The sequence below is a fragment of the Seriola aureovittata genome, chromosome 20 (genome assembly GCF_021018895.1).
Source record: "Seriola aureovittata isolate HTS-2021-v1 ecotype China chromosome 20, ASM2101889v1, whole genome shotgun sequence".
Lineage (NCBI taxonomy): Eukaryota > Metazoa > Chordata > Actinopteri > Carangiformes > Carangidae > Seriola > Seriola aureovittata.
In genome coordinates, this window is record NC_079383.1 from 22,851,835 (window position 1) to 22,874,352 (window position 22,518).

Consider the following 22,518-nt stretch of genomic DNA (forward strand, 5'->3'; position numbering starts at 1 on the left):
GGAGTCTATGGGGACTGACTCACTGTTGGAGCCAGACTCTAGTGGTCGTTAGAGGAACTGCAGCTTCTCGCTTCATTTTCCCAAAATTAGCATACTGGTATGCTAGCGTTAGCTTAAGCCCAAACCACAGCTGTATTCTACAGTCTGTGGTTTATCTACATGACACACACAGCGTAGTGGTTGGTGGATGTTTTCTGGTCCAGTTCTTCAATTTCAGATGCCAACGCTGGTCCAGACTCGGCCCGAGTGTCGGTAGCTGCAGCTGGTTCTCATCCCAAATCTGCAATTCCAAAGCCTAGTCTCTCACAGCGAGAGGCCGACGCCTCTTCACAGCACAAAATTCAACAAATAATCAAATGTTCAACGGCGGAAACGGACTTACTCAGCCATGTGAAGGTCACTGTGTTAGTTTCAGCTTTAGTCAGACTGTATTTAAATACGAGGATGTGTTGCAGTCGTTTGCTGTGCACAGCTGTAAAAAGCCTGTTAGAAACCTGGTTACGCGTCTTCATGGCAAAGTGTTCTCCAGGATGAATCTACCTGGTGACATCAGGTTTCTCTAATCGCCTTCCCTGATTACACGCTCGGGTTGAAGGTGGAGGCCGTGCAGAGCAGCAGGAAGTCAGAGAGGAAGATCTTTGATTAAAAAGCTGCTTCAGCTTCAAGCGTCTGAGAGGACCGTCCTCTTTCTTTTCATCTCACATCCCTCGTTTCATCCCTCGCTCCCTGTGATGTGGAGTCTGACCTCATCCGTCCCCCATCTGTCATCTGTTTTAATACATTTGACTCAACATGTGAATGATATATATGTATATATAAAAACACAGAGTACGTATGTCACATGGTTATAAATTGAAGAAAAACAGGATTTGCTGACCTTGGAAAAATTTAGTGTGGACAAGTTTTAAACGCCAGAAAACTGGAGAAAAGAGACGTATTTCACACATGTTGGTATCTGGGTATAAATATATAAATGTATAAATATTTACAGGCAGACCAGGGATGAATAATAAAAAAAAAGCCTTTGGTGCAGATGTCGCCCTGGAGCTATAAAGTGCTGGATTTCAGTGGTGAATCTGTATGTCAGTGAAAACATTAATGAGCCCAGTAAGAGGTTTGATGTCTGCTGTCCTGACCCAGAAACAGGACCGAGCTGGACTGAGCAGGTCCTGGCAGAAGTACAGGACGTCCTGTCTGGTCTCCAGGTTTTCCTCGCTGTGCCAATCTGCCGCTTTTGTCCGCTGACATTTCACTCTGAGACGTTTCAGTCCTTCCTCCAGGCGATGACTTTGCTCCTTCTTTTATTCACACAGCAGTTTTTCTTTTGGCCGAGACAATCGAGCCGTCCCCCCGGGTCTGAAATGGATTCATCCTCCGCTTTTATTCCTCCCCGTCCTTTTCCCGTCTGTTTATGCAGACGTATAAAAGGAAAACAAGAGGACAAAAGAGTTCCTGACAGTCGAGGACAAAGACAGAAATCTCTGTGTGTTGCTTAGAAAACGTCTCCGGTCACACTCGCTGTGTGTGTTCTCCGACTCCACCTCTGCATGAAACTGAACCCTGGGCCTTTCTGGACGTTTCCATCAAATGTCAGGACGTCATCTTCTGAGCAGACACATCCTTTCATATCCACAGTATGTTATTGCAAAGAGACAGGTACAGGGCTGTGAGGTATATTTGCACATTTCCTTTTACTCTTTGAATCGTATTTCAAGCTTTTTGCTGAAGTTTTCCTTCGTGGTTGTTTTAAAACTGAAGCTTTGTAAGTTGAAATGCTTCAGCAGGAATCTGCTGTGTATTTAAATGGACAACAGGTTCAGCTGATTAAACTGTCATTAGCTTCGTCCTGTATCCAGCCTTTATCTCTAAGTTCTGGCCATTAACACTTTATTATTTTGCCTTTGTTTCTCAGAAAATCCTGTTTTCTTTGTCACTTTGGCAGACGGGCCTAAATACTACACTACCCATGAGCCTCGGCTGCAGACAGCTGTGACTCGCTGACATCATGGTGGAGAACAGAAGGGGGCGCCACAGCTGCAGGTTGTTTTCATTTCTTTAAGCACCGTCGACTTTAGCGCTCGCCGCCGTTAGCGGCTCACGTGAGAGAATTTCAGCTCTGTGATTGGATGTTTCTTGCAGAAATGCACCATGGGAGTTGTAGCTAACTCCCCTGAAACTTTTATGTCCACAAACTCGTACCTTCAATTTTCATCATCATGTGAGAAGCTGATATTTGGTAATGCAGTTCAAAGATCAGTCAAGGTGCCAACAGCAGACTGGTTTCACTGGGCAGCTCCCAGTGTTAGCATGTGTAACTGTAGCAGGTTCTCCTGAAGGGGAGTGTGTGGCATGAAGACGAAGCAGCGAGGCCGACCTGACTCAACCTGTTTAAAATGGATTTAATCACTTCTTCACATCGATTGACTTTGTCTGGAGCCAAAGTCATCGCTCGCCTTGCAGGAATTACAACAAAAAGAAAAAGGTTCAGACTCATTAAAATAGATTTTAATAGGCGTAACGAGCGCACCGAGGTTTGGGTTTTGACATCCTCAGAATATCTGCATGTTTCACTGAGTTATTAGCTGTGTTTTCACGGCAGAACAAAGCAGGGAAACATCGCTAATGAGCACTCAGCTCGTTATTATTCATGTGATTCCTTGTGTTGATTTCCCCCTCACCAATCATCTCTCTTTATTTTGGAGACTGGAAGCTGCTGCAGAGGAGAAAATACGAGCTGCTGGAGGTTTCTTCCTCCACAGGCTCGTACTTACCTATTCTCAGCCTGTAAATTAGACTTTAAATTCAGACTTTCATGCAGGAGACCAGAAAACACTGGAAACTGAAACTGGTGGAGTTTAAGGACGTTAATAATCACCATGGATACAGACATTCACGCTGGTATTTCTACTGCTGCTCTGACATTAACTGCTCACTGAACCACCGTCGTAACAAAGGTCATCAGCTCGAGTCCTGTGCTTAAATACATACCTGAGGTACTTGTGCTGTGGTGCGTAGGGAAGTGAGGTCACGAAGAGCATTAATCTGTCCTATTCAGGTGAGAACAGAAGTTACAGTTCAGTTAGAACAGAGGCAGAATTTATTGATTTATATCTAAATATAATAATGTTAACAGCTTTTAGGGCCCAGATGTTCTTTGCCTAACGGTGAAATGACCTATTTTTCTGGTTAAAACAGTTTGTGAATACAGGCTGTGTGCGTTTCTCTGTGGACTGAGGCTTTGATACTTTCACAGTATTAATATAGAAGCTAGAGCTGATCTATAATCTATAATCACACTACACATGGACACAGACCTTTATACTGGAGGAGCTTTAAAACAAAATAATAATTAATGTGGACTATAATACAAATTGTTATATACATTTATAATGTTATAATTACATGAAAAACATTTTTTCTAAAGAGTTATTTAGCTTTTTGTCTTTAATAACTAATTGTATTATATTTTATGACATGAAGTAAAAGCAAGAAAACAAAGTGAACAGTTTTATATTTCAGCGTAGAGCTTTAATGTAATTATGACACAGTAAATGAAACAGAAAGGAAAACACAGTGTTGGTTGTATTGGTTTGATGGAGGCGTGTCTCGTCTTCCATACGTCTGTTAAAGTGACGCGCCGCCGCTCCGTCGACCCTCGTCTGATTCCAAACAATCAGGGAAACACGGGGTTTAAAGTCCGAGTCTGTTGCTTCTGTGAAGTCGCTAAAAAGGCTGCGGTTCATAACCGAACATCAAAGCCTCGGTGTGGAGCCGAGGCCGTTTGAAGTTTGATTAAATCAAAGAGATTCTCTGTTGGTTTTCTAAGAGTTTCCTGGAGAAAACCCCCCGAGACTAAGCTGCTCTTCATTATTCCACTTCGTTATTTCCCGTCTGTTATTCTCTGTCAGTCTGTATTTTTAACATCACGGTCTGCAGCTCATTGTGTCTGCCACATCTGTGCTGGGGCCGTTTCCCCTCCACCTGCGCTCACACCTTCTTTTCTTTGACTCCTCCTCTCTCCATCAGCTCCGCCCACCGTCACCTCACACGCTTTGATTGTGTGTCTGTCGTCACAAAGGTTCAGCTGGTCGCCATAAAACAACAAGTCCTCCAAGCCGAACAACTGTGGCACACTTACATCTGTCACCATGGTAACTATAATAAGCATGCAGACTATACAGAGAGCAGGTGAAAATCATATGTTTGTGCATATAAGTGTGTACAAGTATATTATTATTTCAGAGGCTAAAGAAAGAATAAAAACCAGAAGTTAATGAAAACTAAATGGACACAGTGAAAGTTCAAGGCGAAGAAACGTTTAAATGCTTCTCCTGCAGATAAAAGGCTCCGTATCTGTTTTACTGATGATATAAAGTTTGCACAACGTCCAGCGTCTTTTCTGCAGTGCTCAAAGTTCACATCAAACTCCTCTGACTGCGGAAAGTTTCTGGAAATGTTCCCCTCCCTAATCAGGGCTGGGTGTGTGCAGGCTGTTTTCTGAGGGCGCTCGTGGAGATAAAGGAGAAGTTTGATGAAAAGAAAAGGGAAGATCAGACGAGGAGGCTGAGAGCAGAGAGGAGATTAACCAGCAGAAGTCTGTACGGTGTATTGATCATCATGTTCCAGTGAAACACCCTGTTTCCACACTCATTACTTTGTTGTGCAACCATTCGCTCAGATCGCATGACGGATATTTAGTGTCGCCCCCGAGTCTGCAGAAGGAAACGATCACTGAGGTATTTCACTGGATTTAAAGATGAATGACCAAGTCATTAAAGTTAATGAAGTCTGTTCTTATATCATCGATTTTACTGCTTCATCTGCTTCACTGAGTGTTTTGTTTTTCTTGTTTGAAACCTTTTATGTGAGTCTGTCCTGTAAGACCCCCCCCCCCCCCCCCACCCCCCACCCACAGCTCTGTGCAGCAGGTTCTTATGACATCATAGCTAGGTTTTGTTGCTAGGCTACATCTAGTGGTCGTAGTGATGAGGACAGGAGCGAAGGGGAAAGAGAGAGGCAGAGTGCACGGAGATGAACGTGACACAGGAGAGCGGTGTGTTCGATTCCCACGTGAAACTAGCTGTTTATAATGTAACCATGACAACAAAGATCATCTAATGTTGAGGAAGTACTTATTTAAACCCAAATCACCATCTTTCCATGAACCTAACCGAGCCGTGACCGTTACTATAGTAACCATGGTGACGAAAGTAGCTACATCACAAACACATGAATCATCATGTTGCTCTGCTGCCTCCGGGTCGTCAATAATTGCACTAATCTTTCATTTGTCAGTGTGTGCATGTGAAACGAACAGGAAGTTGACGGCGACGGTAACCTGCAAGACGACGCTGAGGAGAAGCAGCGATGGCGTGATGCAGGTTGAGGCGGGCCCTGCGTCTTCTCACTGCGAGCAGCAGCCGACAGCTCGTAGTGACGCTGAGTCTTCCTGTGGTTTGTAAGTTGCCTCAGAGCGAACGGTCTCTCTGCGCAGTGACATGCATGAAGGAGCCTGGAGGAGGCGGTGACCTCAGGACATCAGCTGCGAGGAAAATCTCTTCTCCTTATCTGTGAAAACTTTCTCTGGCTCGCTCACATTTTATCTGTGAGCTGATGAATTTGTTCTGGGCCCAGTAATCCGTCACGACTGGGTGAAAAAATCATTTTCCCATGAAGCCTCTCTGTCTGCCTCACGGCAGAAACATTTGTCTCCATCATCATTTATCAGCAGACGAGACTCAGAGCACAAAAAAATCATCCATTTCATTCTTCCGGTTAATGCATGAAATAATCATTCCACTTCTCTCCAGACTTTCTTTCTCCAGCGAGGAGGATTTTCTTCAGCCAAACTTTTCCTCAGTGATGACTGAAGAGCAGCAGCAGGAAGCCTGAGGGACCAGACTTCCTCCTTTAAAAAGCAGTGGATGTTTAATCGGTGCTCTCTCTCTCTCTCTCTCTCTCTCTCTCTGTGCTGAACAACCTGAATCAGAACGTTTATTTGCTCCTTTTATTGTTGAACCAACGTGAAAACTAATGACACGGGTCGTGTGAGGTCAGGGGGAAAACAAGAGTGAGATCTCATTCCTGGACGAAGCCTCTGAAGGAAAGATTTGATCTGCAGCTGCTGCTCATAAAAACATAACCTGAGTCTGAAGATAAGGATCTTATATCTGCAGGTGGCTCTTTGAACAAACAAGAAAATCATCACTGGAGGATCTGTTTTCTCCTCCGCTCTGTTTTCATTGGAAAGTCACTCACTCGAAGTTTTATGGTTCCACTCAACTTCATCTTTTTATCTAAACTGGATCATTCACAGCTTCCTGACTTCCAGGGAGTGTCGGCTGCTTTTCTCACTGAGAATCACACACATCAGACGCTGTTATTTATATCCGTGAGTCTGGAAACATGTTTTTAAGATTAATAAACGGGATTAGCAGCAGCCAATAAAAGCCAGGCTCTTTTCAAGTCTTCTACGGTGGCCCTGAAGCCCCAGCTTTAAAGCAAAACATCAACATAACATGCTTACCTTAGCTTAGCATAAATACTGTAACAAGCTAGCACTGATTAACACTGTTCATCATGTTGTATCTTCTTTGTTTTCATCTGCTCAAAAACTGAAGTGTAAAAGCAACAATTCACCATTTAACAGCAAAGAAAAGTTTTCATACAAACAAACATTCATTTTTATACAAAGGCGATATTTCCCAGCAGCCACGCATAAAATACCCATGTTCTGACCGACCCAACATCTGCAAAACATCTGCAACATCTGTCAAACTTTAGACAGAGCCGGAGTAGCAGTTTCAGCCCTGTTTCAAGTCTTTATGCTAAGCTAGGCTAAGCTAAGCTAACCAGCTGCTGAAGACAAGGCTTCGATCTGAACGTCTGACTCTCCACAACAAAGTGACTGTGAAAGTCTTGAATGTCTTTAAGCCTCTAAAGTTTCTGAGCTCAGTAAAATAATTTATCAAGGATGTGACCTTCCTTTAATTCAGAATACTGGAAGCACGATAAAGTGATTAACAGCTCTAAAGACTCTGAGCCGTGGTTTCTGTGCTGGACGGGCGGAGGGTCGTCGGCGCCGCACGTACGCTCCGAGTTCATCCGGTGTGAGCGCGTGCAGTGAGCAGCGGGTTGTGTGTCTGCAGGTGCTTTTATCTGATGGAGACGTCGATCTCCTTCCTGCCTCCATCAGTCTGGAATGTGAAGACGGCTGCCGGCCAATGATACTGCGCCAGATACACACACACACACACACACACACACACACACACACACACACACACACACACGAGCAACACTTTCTGTCTTGAGGGTTTTCTTCGGTCGTCTTCGTCCTCCTCTGGCGATAACGTCTCCCTCCTCCTGCAGACCTTGAAGAGGGTTTTCCCTGAGCCGCCTCCGTTCAGCAGGTGTGACGTTATAAATGGAGAAAACTGATAGATTGTGAGAAAGTGTCTGAGGCTCTGCAGCGTGACAAATGTCCTCCACTTTCCTCCTCTGTCAGGTGGATGTAATGAACGTTTCCCAGCGAGGGGTGATGAATGAAAACGCCTGGAGGAAGCTGAACTCTGCAGCTGGAGGTTTGATTAATTAAGAGCAGCAGCAGATGAAAGCTGCAGCCTGAAGCTTCTTCTGGATCCTCTGTGATTAAACTCTTCCAGTGGATCAGAGGAGCGGCTTTAACCCTTCACTCCGAACAGGAGGCGCTTTATTTCACTGCCAGCTTCCCCAGGACCTGCTCCACACTGAACCCCCCCCCCCCCCATGTCGGCCTCAGGCCTCTGCCCCTCGCTCTCTTATTCACGGCTCAGTCTTCTGCTTCATCATGCAGCACTGAAGTCGCTCGTTGTTTCTTTAAGGGAATCTGGGCTCATCCATTTATTGAGCAAAAAATTAAAGAAATTAAATCTTACATTTAAAAAAACATGAAAGGTTTGTTTGAAAACCTCATATCTCCCGTTTTCTTTTTGTCATGTTTCCAGATCCAACGTTGTCTAAAGTCCAGACAGCAGCAGCCCAGATGTTACTGACTGACCCCCGCACGCGCTCACTCAACCGTCTGATTGGTTGGAGCTTGTCGGAGGCTGAGCGGGACGTTCTGTCGCCCCGGGCAACGTAGAAAAAAGGACAAATCCCAGAGCTATGGAGGCCAGGTCATGGTTTTTCTAACAACTTTTGCGTTAACTTGCAATAATTTCACCTTGTGATACAAACATTCATTATTATTCCTCAGGAAACATCGGTTCATGTTTTATAAGTTGGGACAAAAACGAGGTCTGTTTCCCTCAGCTTGGGTCGCAGCAACACTTTCCAGCTGCTCCTGGCAGATCCTGAGGCGTTCCCGGGACAGAGGTTTGGGTGTACCCTGGGGTCGCGCCCCGGTAACCTCCAGTGAAAGGCGCTCAGGAGGCGTCCTGACCAAATGAAGAGCTCATGTTGGTTCGGCGCCGTGAAATCCGACTCTTCCTCGAGGTAAAACTGAAGCCCGAGGCGACTGTAATGTTACACCAACAGTTAGTTTGACCTTCTGACCTCTCAGGGGTCAGGGGTCAGGAGGAGTAATCATCTCGCTACGCTTCTCTGCTTCCCAAAGGACTGTGGGAACGTTTAGGACCATCAGACTGACACTCATGTGTTTAAAGAGCCGGTTCGAGTAGAAGTGAGGAGGAAATAAAGGCGGGCTCTACAAACTGCAAACACCTGTCAACGTGTCAGAAACCATCAACCTGAGAACTTGTCCGTCTTCAACAGGAAGTCTCTGTCGACGCATCTGAGACCTCCCAACAGAAACATCTGGAGCCGGCGTGGAGCTCCGACGAGGAAGAGGGAGAAAAGACGAAGACGTCAGACGGAGGTGAAGTGAAACAGATTGTCCTGTTTTGTTTTAAATCCAGTTGATAATCAATAATCTCATCAGGTCGTGTCAACGTGCCGATGCATATCTAGTTAATTAGTAACTTTACTGTAACTAGTGGAAAGTTAGTTGTGTGTATAAATATCAAGAACAATCAAGGTTCACTTACCAGCTTTTCACCTTATCACCTGGTCTTCATCAGAGACTCAGATGAAGACAGTGTGAGGCAGTTAAAGGCTCCAGGACGAGTTAGTAAGTGGACCTTGAGGTGTGATTGTGTCCGTCTGGTCGACGGCAGCGAACAAACCAGCTGCAGGGAAATCCATTAGTGACGCATGTTTCTGATTCAGTGTGTGTGTGTGTGTGTGTGTGTGTGTGTGTGTGTGTGTGTGTGTGAGTGTTTAACTGTCTTTTGTACTTTTTCGTCTTTATTTATATTTCCATGATTTCTTTTCTCTTTCCTACATTTTTCTCCTTTTCTTCCTTTCACAGTAAAATATACAGATGTGACGATGTTAGAATGATGAATATCATCATATATCACATATATATAAATATATATATGTGATATTTAAGTGTCAATCTATGCAATACGTTTCATTTTATATCTTAAAAGCTAAATATTTTAACCGAAGGCTCCAGAATGAAAATAAAAAACTGAGTGAAGAAATGAAATGACGTGTAAATTTAAATTTAATGCAAATCTGCGGAGCAGCGTTTCCGCTCTGACGTCACTCTGCCGCTCTGGTTCATCACGTCTACAACACAAGAAGGACACTGATGTCCAGGTCACATGACCAAAGCAGCGCGTCGGCCTCCGCAGGCTGTTGGTTATTAAAGTCAGAGCGACACGAGAGAGAGAGCGGATCCGTCTCAGGTTCTGCTGCAGCTGGTTCAGGTCTGAACATGTGAAACTGTTTATGGGGATCAAGAGAACTCACTTACATTCAGACATACATCAGTGCCGGGGCCCCTGGGTCACACCGAGGGCCCGACAGTAACTCCAGTTCACATTAAACCACACACACACTTTCTCTTTTATCCTGGTCCATGACTTCCAGGACGCTCCGCAGGAGGTCCGAGTCTGGACCAGCAGAGGAGAGTGATGGTCTGTGATGGTTTCTGATGGTCTGTGATGGTCTGTGATGGTTTCTGATGGTCTGTGATGGTCTGTGATGGTTTCTGATGGTCTGTGATGGTCTGTGATGGTTTCTGATGGTCTGTGATTGTCTGTGATGGTCTGTGATGGTTTCTGATGGTCTGTGATGGTCTGTGATGGTCTGTGATGGTTTCTGATGGTCTGTGATGGTCTGTGATGGTCTGTGATGGTTTCTGATGGTCTGTGATGGTCTGTGATGGTTTCTGATGGTCTGTGATTGTCTGTGATGGTTTCTGATGGTCTGTGATGGTCTGTGATGGTCTGTGATGGTTTCTGATGGTCTGTGATGGTCTGTGATGGTCTGTGATGGTTTCTGATGGTCTGTGATGGTCTGTGATGGTCTGTGATGGTCTGTGATGGTTTCTGATGGTCTGTGATGGTCTGTGATGGTTTCTGATGGTCTGTGATGGTCTGTGATGGTTTCTGATGGTCTGTGATGGTCTGTGATGGTTTCTGATGGTCTGTGATTGTCTGTGATGGTCTGTGATGGTTTCTTATGGTCTGTGATGGTTTCTGATGGTCTGTGATGGTCTGTGATGGTTTCTGATGGTCTGTGATGGTCTGTGATGGTTTCTGATGGTCTGTGATGGTCTGTGATGGTTTCTGATGGTCTGTGATGTTTCTGATGGTCTGTGATGGTCTGTGATGGTCTGTGATGGTTTCTGATGGTCTGTGATGGTCTGTGATGGTCTGTGATGGTTTCTGATGGTCTGTGATGGTCTGTGATGGTTTCTGATGGTCTGTGATGGTCTGTGATGGTTTCTGATGGTCTGTGATGGTCTGTGATGGTTTCTGATGGTCTGTGATGGTTTCTGATGGTCTGTGATGGTCTGTGATGGTCTGTGATGGTTTCTGATGGTCTGTGATGGTCTGTGATGGTCTGTGATGGTTTCTGATGGTCTGTGATGGTCTGTGATGGTTTCTGATGGTCTGTGATGGTCTGTGATGGTTTCTGATGGTCTGTGATGGTCTGTGATGGTTTCTGATGGTCTGTGATGGTCTGTGATGGTTTCTGATGGTCTGTGATGGTCTGTGATGGTTTCTGATGGTCTGTGATGGTTTCTGATGGTCTGTCTGCTGTGACGCAGTCGCTCTTCAAACGCCGCCTCTGAAGAGCGAGACCCTGAATTCAGACACAGCTCATGTATTAGAGAGTTTTAAAAGATTTACTGAGCCAGAGACAGAAGAGGGAGGAGCTGAGAGACGGACCAACACACGACAAGAAAAACATAGAGTAACACCAGACTGAGCAGTTCACACACACACACACACACACACACACACACACACACACACACACACACACACACGTACCTCCTCCTGTGTGTGAAGTCGGCTGCTCTGTGATCAGAGAAGCAGCAACAACTGCAGCCAGATGTCAGAAATGCCTCATCTCATGTCAGAGTGTGTGTATGTGTGTGTCAGTGTGTGTGTGTGTGAGTGTGTGTGTGTGTGTGTGTGTGTGTGTGTGTGTGTGTGTGTGTGTGTGTGTGTGTGTGTGTGTGTGTGATGTCAGCCTGCTCAGACACGCTCACATGTCGTGTAGCAGCAGCAACATGAAAGGATCATTTCATCTTTAACATCCAGCCTTAAGTATCGACGCTCTCATCGGACCGAAACATCTGCAGAGACTAAACAGGTCTGTCGCTGAGTCGCCTCCAGACCTTCAGCTCAAGTGTCCGGTATCAGCTGTCGTCGTGACGACGCTCGTCAGACATAACAGAGGAGCGGTGGATTATTCTGCAGACGTTGTTTGAAAGGCTTCTGTTTACGTTCACGCTGAACCGAAGTCTTCAGTCGACTTGGCGTGCTGCTCTTTGTGATCGAGCGGCTGCTGTCACTGACCTTCATGTTGTTTCGCAGGACAGGAAGTGACTCTGTGGGAAACGGCTTCAGAGGCAGATTCTGCCATGACCTGTTACAGTCCGGACGACCCAGGACTCTCCAGCCTCTGTGTTTTAATGAGGGCTGAAGAACCCAAACGACAACATGGAGGAGAACGCGGGAAAAAGCCGTTGCCCCGGGCGATGGTGGAGCCGAGGCTGACGGCAAAGCTCTGGGTTTACTGGTCGAGCCTCGTTCTGACCGTCACCTCTGGTCCTGAGCTCTGGGTAGTGACTGAGAGAATCAGATCTGAAGTGAGTTTCCTCTTCGGGGTGTCTGGGCTCAGTCTCAGAGAAAGGAAGAGGAGCTTCGACATCCGGAGGGAGCTCGCGGTACAGTCGCTGCTCCACGTCGAATGGAGCCAGTGTAGGTGGTTCAGCCTCCCTGGGTCTGCAGCTCCTCCCGGCTCGTGCAACCGTTGGTATCTGACCAGGCCCCGGATTCTCCCAGGAGGAGCTGGAGAACGTTGCTGAGGAGAGGGACGTCTGGAAAACTCTGCTTGACGCGCTGCCACCGAGTCCCGACCTCGGTTAAACGGAAGACAATGGACGGACTCGGCGCTGTCCTCTCCCTCCTCTTCATCTCCGCTCACAGACTTTATTGCTCCCAGTTCAGATTTAACACAGTGTGAAATTAGTTTTGAGAGAACAGAACCAATGTGCCGTTTTATCAGCTTTTATCTGGTGTTGTTGAACTGGAGCGGAGTGAACCGGACTCCATCATCAATTAATTACCAACCGCCAAGATTTCACTGGAACAGACAAAATGAATCACATGATTGAGGGAGACAGTCTCACTGTTTGTGAATGATTTAGTATTATTAGTCCAGAAGTCCCGAACGTCTCAGAGTCTGTGTGGAAAATGTTCAGCTGTAATTTGTGTGAACTGAACCTTTAAACAGAAGCGTTACTGACGTATTCACACACACAGCAGCAGTAATTAGCACTAAACGGCGGGGGGGGGGGCTCAACCACTGAAGCCAGACACCAAACTGGTTTCAATCCTCCAAAAGCTGCTCTATCTGCAGACTCTCTTAAAAAGACAAGTTTCCCGCTCGGCTGTCAGTCTGTCCACTTTCATTTTTCTGTCTTGTGCAACTAAACTGAAGTGATTTAATGTTTATTGAAGAGCAGCGGTGACTCCCAGCAGACTCTTCCTCTCAGAGATGATGAAGATCAGGCTTCACTTGGCTCCTCCGGTGGCTGCTGGAGCCGAGCGCAGAGTCATTTCCAGTCCAGGGAAACGTTCCCGAGGCCAGACCGGCTTCAGCTTCCACGGCCGTCAGATCACATCTGAGGGAGGGAGTTTTCTACAGCAACAGATTGAAACAGAATCAGAAATCATTGATCACGAGTCAGGGCCAATTCAGAAATGTGGGAAAACATTTTTAAAAGAGCTGCCAAGCCTGGTGGCTCCATTCACACCAGATTACCTGTCTCTGGACTGAACTTTGCATTTCTGTCATTAATCAGGTTTTCTGGCCGAAACAACTCACTAATTAACAAACATAAATCTTGAAGGAGTTCCTCCTGAAGAGGAGTTCAGTAAACTGACGGATGTTGAATTTCTTTTGGCAAACGAGAAGAATTCCAGCAAACCGCAGCGGCCGAACGTGTCTCCTCCTGCATGAAGAGCTGCAAGTTTGGACTGGAAAGAGATGTTTGATTGTCAGAACTCTCGCCGCCCGACACTCTAAGATTTCAGTCACTTTAACGGGAACACTGTCAGTTTGATCCTGCTCCTTTCGAGCCACAGTGCACCGAGTAACACCCTTTAAAACATGAAGTAGAAAAAAGGAAATCACAGGAAGCAGAAAAGACGTGGAGCGCTGGGAGAACAGCAGGTGTTTCTGCCTCTTACAGCTGATGAACTCTTGGGTTCATGACTCAGTGTGGATTGGATGTTTCTCACGGCCGCTGTGCTGAGCGACGCTTCCACCTCGGTGTTTGGAAGGTGAGAGTCTCTGAATGATCCGTGACGCCGGTTTAACAACGCTGCTGTTGTAAAAGCGCTCAGAGCTGTCTGACAGTGCAAACTAACATCTTCCTTTAATCTGTTGCTCAGTGTTTTGCTGAGACCCTGTTCGATGCACTTTGTTCTGCTTTCATTTAAAGGAGAACACGACGGGGATCCTGACGCAGAGGGAGAAAACCGCAGGGTTGAAGTCGAAGTTTGGCTGCATGACACAGTTCAACCAAAAATGGTGTTGCACGATTCTGAGTGAGAGTGTAATGGTTTCACTTTGTCAACAAGTGTCAATTACAAGATGATGGTTATGGTGAAACTCATTGCACAAGTAGAGAAGAGGTTATGTAAGTTCATATGTCAGACATGATGTACTGTGGGACTGGTGGCGTCTGTGACACGATGTGACCTCGGCTCACTTCCTTCTCTTGTTCGTGCTGGAAAGAGTCAGGTCCTGATGAAAGTAGATGGATGGGCTTCATGATCATGAGAGGATAAAATGAACGGAGCAAACCTGTCAGTCAGACTGGATCCTGGATGGAAAGTCTGAACGTCTGTCGTCAGTATGAACGGAGCTGCTCCATGAAGTTCAATGAAAAGAAAAACTTGTGATTGTGTAATATTTTTTTACCAAAACAGGGAATGAACAAGTGCAGCGGCGATTATCTCATCCACATCGGCAGAAGAAGACCAAGAATTTAAAGCAGCGTGTCGGCAGCAGAAAGGCAGCGCTGTGAGGTCATTGTTGGAGAGATGTTAAACTCAAATACCCAGAAATCCAGTCTCAGGTTTTCTGGGTATGATCACCATCCTGGAACATCATCCAGCAAAGTCTCAGGGGGGCTCAGCTTTCAGTCTGACTCGGAGGCTGAGGTTCACACAGTGAGACTCTGGACGGTTTCCATCTCAATCGTTTCCGTAAAGCCGACGTGGTGACGACAGCTTGTGTGTCGGTTTCTTTCTGAAATGTCCTAGAAACTGTGGGAGTGGAGTTACTGCACATCAGGACTCTTTTCTGCAGCAGTAAAATGAGGCTTCAGCCGTCAGCGCTACACAAATAAAGTTGGTATCGTCCAATTTTACAGTCTTCTTAGCATGAAATTCACTCCCGCGGTTTGAGCAGCGTTTCCAAGCTGAGGTTAAATAACAGAAACACTGAAGGAATCTCGTGCTGAAAACACTGAGCTTCAATAAAAATCGAACATTCAGGTTTTCTAATAATAATTTCTGTCTCTGTTTTTGTTCTTAGTCGTTCGTTTTCTTTCCTACCTGTTAAACCGACTGGTTGTGTGACCGCCTGCTTCTGCTTTTTCTTTCTTTGTCTCTCAATCAAATCAGAGTTTGGTGACGTGGTGAAGCAGCGTGGGATCATGGGAGTTATTGTCATCAGCTCCTCCTGCTTTGATTCAGTGTCAGTGGTTCAGGAGGTTTTCACCTGGAGCTGAATGATCCACAGAGGTTTCCTCCTCTCCACAACAAACACACCAGCTGATTAGAACAAATCATATAACAGTAAAAACACTGCAGCACGGCTCAGCTGCTGAAGTTTACTCAGCTACGACTAAAATCCTTCATCTTGAAATGAAACGTTACCTTAATTCAAGTCACAGTTGAAAATGGCAGGAAACATTTGTGATAACTCAACGACATACAGAACGTAGGTCTAGTTTGTTTTTAGACACTTTAATGTGTTAAAAAGTTAGATATTATAACTTTAAGTGAATTTCCTGGAATCATTAAAGAAAACGTGTGAAGTCTATACATTAATACGTTATTGTACATTATTGATGAGGCCCTGTGTCGTGGTTCCCCCCCCCACATCAGCCCTGAGCACCACGGAGGGTCAGTCTCATTTTAAACTGAGCGGATATGAGATTTTCAGACTTCATCATCTCAGTTTTCTTCTTTATTTCTGCAGAAACGCTGAAACCAGATCTGCCCGGAGGTGGACGTCTGGAGGAGGAGAGGGTGAGGAAATGTAGATGCATATCGCTGCTGTCGGGGTGAAGGCCACAGAAGTGAAATCATGCTGAACTTTTTCCCTCCTTCAGTCTGGAGTTGAGTTGGAGTCCTGATACTTGGGAGACGTGTCCTGAAAGAGATGCCATCTCTTCTTTAGTCCCGGAGAGATAATAGACACATCACGCAGTCGTCAGCGGACACATTAAACACAGGAGAACAGATGAGGGGCGTTTGATTCGTCTCATCTCACTAATGATGTGTTTAGATTGAGGCTGCACAGTCACTCGCAGCAGGTTTAAAAAAACTACCAGCTGCTGTTTAGAGAAGCAGCTGGAGAAGATCAGGAACCTGATCCTGCAGGGACAGACAGGGAGGACTGTTTATGTATGAGAGACTTTACATTAGGAAGAAATCCTCAGAGAGCTGCGGCTGCAACAAACCCCAGATCACATACTGTAAATTCCTTATAACATATCTGGACTGTGGGTGGCAGGACTCCAAACACATGTCCAAGTCCACGTCTTTCCTGCTGAGTCCCACACATGTCCGCCAGCTCTCACGTTTATTTTTGGGGGCTCTACTGGATTTGGAGGCTCTGTGGCGTCGATGCAACAAGTTCCCTTAAAGGTCTGTGTCCATGTGTAGTGTGATTATAGATCAGCTCTAGCTTCTATATTAATACTGTGAAAGTATCAAAGCCTCAGTCCACAGAGAAATGCACACAGCCTGTATTCAGAAACTGAGCCTTAAAACCAGCCGTCAGGACTTCTGGAACTTTGTGATGTCACAACAAAGCAGTCACCAAGCCCCGCCCACCTGGACCCACCATCCAAACCTTGCAGGATTTGGTTTCTCTGAGTGTTTTTACCTGAAATCTGCTTTATTTTTATTGGATCACTCAGAAAACAGTCAGCCAATCAGAAGAGAGGCTCAGAGCCTCCTCTCTTCTGATTGGCTGACCGACCTGTTGTTACTAGAGCTGCAGAGAGAAGCCTGAGAGAGGAGATGTAAAACTACACTGAGATGGTTTTTGGTTCTTAAATACACAAATATATCTTCTTTAATCAAAAAGAAACTATTCTGATAATCAATTATCATCATTTATGACGAGCAAAAACAGCTTCTCCAGGAGGATTTGCTGTTTTCCTTTGTTTTATATTATTTTCTTTTGTATTGCTGGTTTGAATTTGACAAAACAACATTTGAAGACGTTAGTTTGGCTTCTGGAAACTCGGCAGATTAATTGATAGTGGACTCCTGATCAGCAGAGGACAGTAAAGCAACAGAAGGACGGTCAGATGTCTGCCTTCTCTGGAGGTGTTGACATGTGACCACAGCTGCTCTTCATACTGAAGGTGAGAGGAAACACACGGGTCACCGGGTCCATGCACAGCTGCAGGTGGTGTGTTCAAGTGTTGTTGAGGGAAACCGGAGATTGTGCCTCGTTGCTCGTCCTCTTTTCCGAACAGCTTTTTGAAGATTGTGTCACTTGTTTGTTCTGAAAATCTTGATAAAGTAACAAAGTGTTGGAGTAAGAAAATGCTAAAAACAGAGCTGCTAACTTCTACCAGCATCTGGAAGGAAGTAGTGTCGTATATCAATGAGGAAATGTGCAGTATCACAGATCGGCCCTGTAGGAAGAAACACAGCAAAACCCCAAACGTCATTACAGATTTTATTATTCTGAACTGTACATATGAAAACAAACTTCACCTATACTTAGTCTGTTTACAGAAGCCCGGCCCTGCAGAGGCCGTTTGGTCTCTACACATCTACTGTGTGTTAAAATGAAGCCGTCCAGCTGCTGATGTAAACACAAAAATAAATTAAGAAGATATTATGTGTTCAACGTGTGAGCTTCTCTCTCTGCTCGGTGTTGACAGAGCCAGGCTAACTGTTTCCCCCTGTTTCCAGTATATATGCTAGGCTAAGCTAAGCTAACTGACTGCTGGCTGCAGCTTCATATTTATCATTTATGAGAATTTTACCATTTTAGAGAATTAAAAAAGGAATGGAAATAGTTCAGCTGGACGATGTCAGTGACTAAGTCATGGGTGAAAACCTCACAACTCACCAGTGAACTGTCAAACTTAAAGCCTAAGAAATGACAGCGGACGATTCAACTATGAAACCAGAATTTAACTTCATTAATAAATGTTACTTCTCACGGTTACGGTCGACCTACAGCTTTATGTACATCTGTTTTCTGACTACAGGCTCTCTTCAAACGAGAGAGAGTTTTTAAATCTCACTGAGACTAACTGGTTTAGTAAATGAAGAAAACCTCAGAGAGGATCCACAACATGTTCCTGACGAGAACACACTTAAGGCTTCGCTGCATGCTTCCACATTCGCTGTGATGAAACCCAAAGTGATGGATTGGACACCGGGAAACAAAGTCTAGTCTTCTTTGGACCTTTGTCCATGTGGTGTCTGGATTTATAGTTTGTATTTGGACTGATTATGTCTCTGAAATGGTCCAGACCTTGAAGGAATCTCCGTCCTGTTACTCTGATTTTGTGGAAGTGACTGTGGCTCAACCGGCGGCTCTGGACCTGCGATGGGTCAGTGGATGAATTGTTTGCCTTCAGCCAACATGTAAACAAGTGTATGTGTTTTCTCCAGCGGGTTCACTGGATCCCAGGATGAGCGTTGCTACAGGAAGGTGCATTAACGTCTACGTCCTTATTCCTGTATGAAGACTAAAGAGCGTCTCCGTCGCTCATGGACTTCCTTTCACCTCCTCAGAAGTTCAGCGCTGTGTGGACGTGGCCTTTCTCCTCCCACGCCCCTCCTCCTTCACCTGAAGCCCCTCCCTCATGGAGGAGGCGGGTCAGGATGTTGAGCAGACGCTGATGGATGTCTCTGCCGCCTCCTCCTCTTCCTCCTCCGTCCTCTTCTCTTTCCTCCACACCTCCCTCTGTTTCTGAACACTCCTGCACCGCTCGCTGCAGCTCCACCTGTTCAGACCCAGTGAAACCTGAAATTAACTAATTATCAAGTTCTTTAATTGATTAATGTGTCATGAAAGTATGAATCCTACCTGCAGAGGGAGTCCTGCTTTGGCCCCGAGCAGAGTTGGAGAAAACCACGGCCGGAAAATCTTCTCACAGATCACCTGACGAGGAAAAGGAAAAGACGCAGGGAAGAAGGTTGAAATAGGAAAGAGGTAGATGAGGGAAGACAAGGAGATTAACGAAGAGCAGATGAAGAAGAAGAGAGGAGAGAAGAGGAGTGAACAGGTAAGGAGAAGATTAATAGCAAGAAGAGAGGAAAGAAAAGGAAAAGGCGAAGATGTAAAGAGGAAGAAGAACAGAAAACAGTTGAGAGAAGGAAGATGAAGTGGAGAGATGAAAGGAAAGGAAATGAGGGTTGAGGGAAGGAGAGAGGAAACAAAAACAGAGGAGACAAAAAGAAGAAGGGAAAAGAAAGGAGAGACGAGACGAGGAAAGAAGAGACGAGAAACCGATGAGTGATTCTAAAGAGGATCTGTCTTTATGCAGATGACACCTCGCTTTCCATTATCAAGCACACACAGATCAGTCAGTACAACACACACACACACACACACACACACACACACACACACACACACACACACAGGTAAAAAGACAATGCCTCCTTTCTCTGAGGAGATGATTGACAGGTGGAGGGTCATCAGAGGTCGTGCTCAGGAGACACCTGTGGAGCCTCAGACGGGCCAATAGGAGCGCGGCGTGTCATCATCACCTGCTGTCGGGTCAGGTCTTCACTCATCTTCTCTTCTCCTTTGTTCTTCTGATCTTTTGTTCAGTTTTTTTCCTTTTTTCCATCTTCTCCTTTTACTGTTTTTCTATTTTCTTCTGTCCATCCATCATCCTCTTTTCTCTTTCATAGTTTTCTCTTTTATTTCGTTTTGTCCTCGTGTTTTCTCTTCGTCTTCATTTGTTCTCATTTTCTTGCTCTTCTTTTTATCTGCGTCCTCTGTTTTCTTTAATTGTTTTCTTCTCACATTTAGTTTCTTCTTTTCACATTTATCCATCCTCTAACAGCCTGTCGTTACAAACAGGTGCGATCACGGGTCACTTTTAGCTTCTCCTTGTTTTACGGTCTGTATCTTCTCCGTGTTTGTGCATCACATCCAGTCATCACCCGCTGAAAACTATTTTCCCTCCGTCTCATATTCACACATCCTCCTCTGGTGAATGCAGGTATCTCGTATCATATGACATGTGATACAGGAGGCGGCAGGGTGCTGAGAGTCTGTCCGGGCGTTGTCATGGCGATGATGGTGATGTCCGCCTCAGCTTTTGTGTCCCAGACATTTCCTTCGCGTCTGACGGGCCGGCGTATTAAGATAATAATAATAATAATAAAATGAATAATATAATTATAATATAATTAGGCATTATATACATTATATTAAATATTAAATATATTTTTAAAAATTACATTTTAAACGTATTTGATCATTAACATAATTTAAAAAACTCATTTTAGCTCTAAAAACCTGTGATGTGATGTCACTGAAGCTACTTTATAATTAAACTTTAATAATAATAATAATTACATAATAATAATTATGTTATTGGTAAACTCTGAAGCACAATAATAGAAACATTTTCTGAATCTAATTTGAAACAGATTTCACTGTTTTGCATCAAAGAATTGATTTTTGTGTTTAAACAATATTTACATTTATAATAGAGAATATTCATGTTCTATTTAAAGAATTAAACTATTGTCCTGTAGAGATGAGAAGAAAAATAAAATCAGACGAAAGAAAAATTAAATTTACTGCACAGTGTCTGACCGGACTGAACTGTTACTAATAAACCGACACTGAAGAAATTCAATTTTTTATTTTTTATTAAAGAATTAAAATGAGAAGCTAACAATTAATTAATTTGAATTATAAATAATAAATAGAAGAAGGATTTGAATCATTTGTCTTTTTGCTGTGGAACGTGTTAAATGAGCCTGGATTAATAAAAGATATTCACATTTATTTATGGATCCAGAATTTTAAATGGGGATTTTATACTTTAAAGAAATTAACTGGCTTTTAAATTATTATTCCCACAGTGTTTCATTGATCAATTATTGGTGAAATGTACTGAAGACAAAAATCATAAGATGAATTTGTTCTTTTACTTTATAAATATAAATGATTGTCCTGTTTCACAGCTTTCTATTTATTTACATTTTCTCTTTCCTCTGGAGGTTAAACCTGCAGAAAAACACATTTACAGATTGATAAAAACAAAATATATTAATATAAAACTTTTAACATGTCTGAAATAATTAAATTCATCAGAAGCTTCTCCAGGTTTCTAATAAAAACAGATTTAAAGACACAACATGTCAGCAGGTTCAGCCCTCGTCTCCTCCCGTCAGTAATTATCATTCCACTCGTGTCTTTACGGCGCAGGTATAATTAAATGTTGTGAAAGATGGATCACTGAGTCTGGGAGAAACGGACAAGCCTGTAATTTATCAACCGCCTTATTGGGAGCGAGGCGGACGGACGGCGGCGCGAATGTGTCGAGGCCTCGTTTTCTGTCTGAGCCGGAGACAGAAGAGCGGACACAGAAAACATTACATATGTCACAGAGTAAATATGCAGTGAAGGGTTTGGACACGTGGAGAGGAATATAAAGATGATCTTCTGTTTTCACCTCAACATTTGTTTTTCAGTCTGAAAGACTGATGGATCATCACCTTCTAATTGAATCAAATTCCCCTGTCTGAATTATTATTATATATATATATATAATGTATATATATATATATATATATATATAATTACCAGATCTGATATTCTCCTAAAGCCCAAAACTTTCCATAGTTTCCATAGTAAATAAGAAAATGCTTTGAAATTAAATTATATTTCACAACACAAAGTAAAACAAAGTCAATTCAAGACTAAACATTTCTGGGTTGTGTAATTTACTCAATGTAATTTGTATAATTGAATGAATGTAAAAAATATACACATATATATAAACAGGGACAGGATCAAATGTCAGACAGGAAAATCTTAATTTATTCTTTGTCTAAACAAATATGTAATAAATAATAAATAACCACCGAAAACACAGAAAAGCAAAATAAGAGTAAAAAATAAAAATAAAATTTAGTTTGTGAGCATCATTTTAAATGTTGTTTAGTCCAACCTGTAACGGTTTGGATGTAAATCTGTACAGGTGCTGTACAGTACAGGTGTAAAGCAATATTTACAATGGATGGACTCAGGTGAAGGATAAACACCTGAGAGTGAAAGTCTCACCTGCAGGTTGCTGTTCCTGCGGCGGGGGCTGCACCTGCGTCTGTTCAGGTTACACCTGGACGAACAGTCGAAGAAGTTACAGTCGTCATCGCTGCTGCAGTTCTGGTCCAGGATGTCCCTCATCTTCGGCTCGAAGAACGCCATGTCCACGTCGATGGCCACCACCTGCAGGCGACGCCACGGAGACTCAGAGGTCATTAAATATTCTGTAGATTTATGATTTAAAATATTATCGTGCACCTATAATTAATCATTTTAATTACTGAACATGTAAATCTTTAAAAACAACTCACATATTTATATTATATATTATATATATATATATTATAAAATATAATATATAATAAAGTCTCAGTCAAACAGCTGCTCGCTGTCGCTTCTATCAACAAACAGGAGGAAATATATAAGGATGAATCTGTTGGG

At 43.9% G+C, this 22,518-nt stretch overlaps 1 protein-coding gene and 1 long non-coding RNA gene across 4 annotated transcripts in view; one reads left to right on the forward strand and one right to left on the reverse strand.

The window, feature by feature from the left end:
* The first annotated feature begins 7,817 nt into the window (after positions 1-7,817).
* Positions 7,818-17,667, forward strand: LOC130161375 (uncharacterized). The gene is made up of 3 exons (XR_008826133.1): positions 7,818-8,475; positions 8,597-8,857; positions 15,784-17,667. It is a non-coding gene; the product is annotated as an uncharacterized LOC130161375 (long non-coding RNA).
* Positions 17,489-22,518, reverse strand: part of dipk1c (divergent protein kinase domain 1C) — a 29,381-nt gene continuing 24,351 nt past the window's right edge. For all 3 annotated transcript variants that reach the window (XM_056364637.1, XM_056364638.1, XM_056364640.1), the window contains 3 exons: positions 22,096-22,260; positions 18,871-18,945; positions 17,489-18,787 (listed from right to left, as the gene is read on the reverse strand). In XM_056364637.1, coding sequence (XP_056220612.1) covers positions 18,572-18,787; positions 18,871-18,945; positions 22,096-22,260 — 456 coding nt within the window. In that variant the 3' untranslated portion in view covers positions 17,489-18,571. The remainder of the gene's footprint in view (positions 18,788-18,870; positions 18,946-22,095; positions 22,261-22,518) is intronic.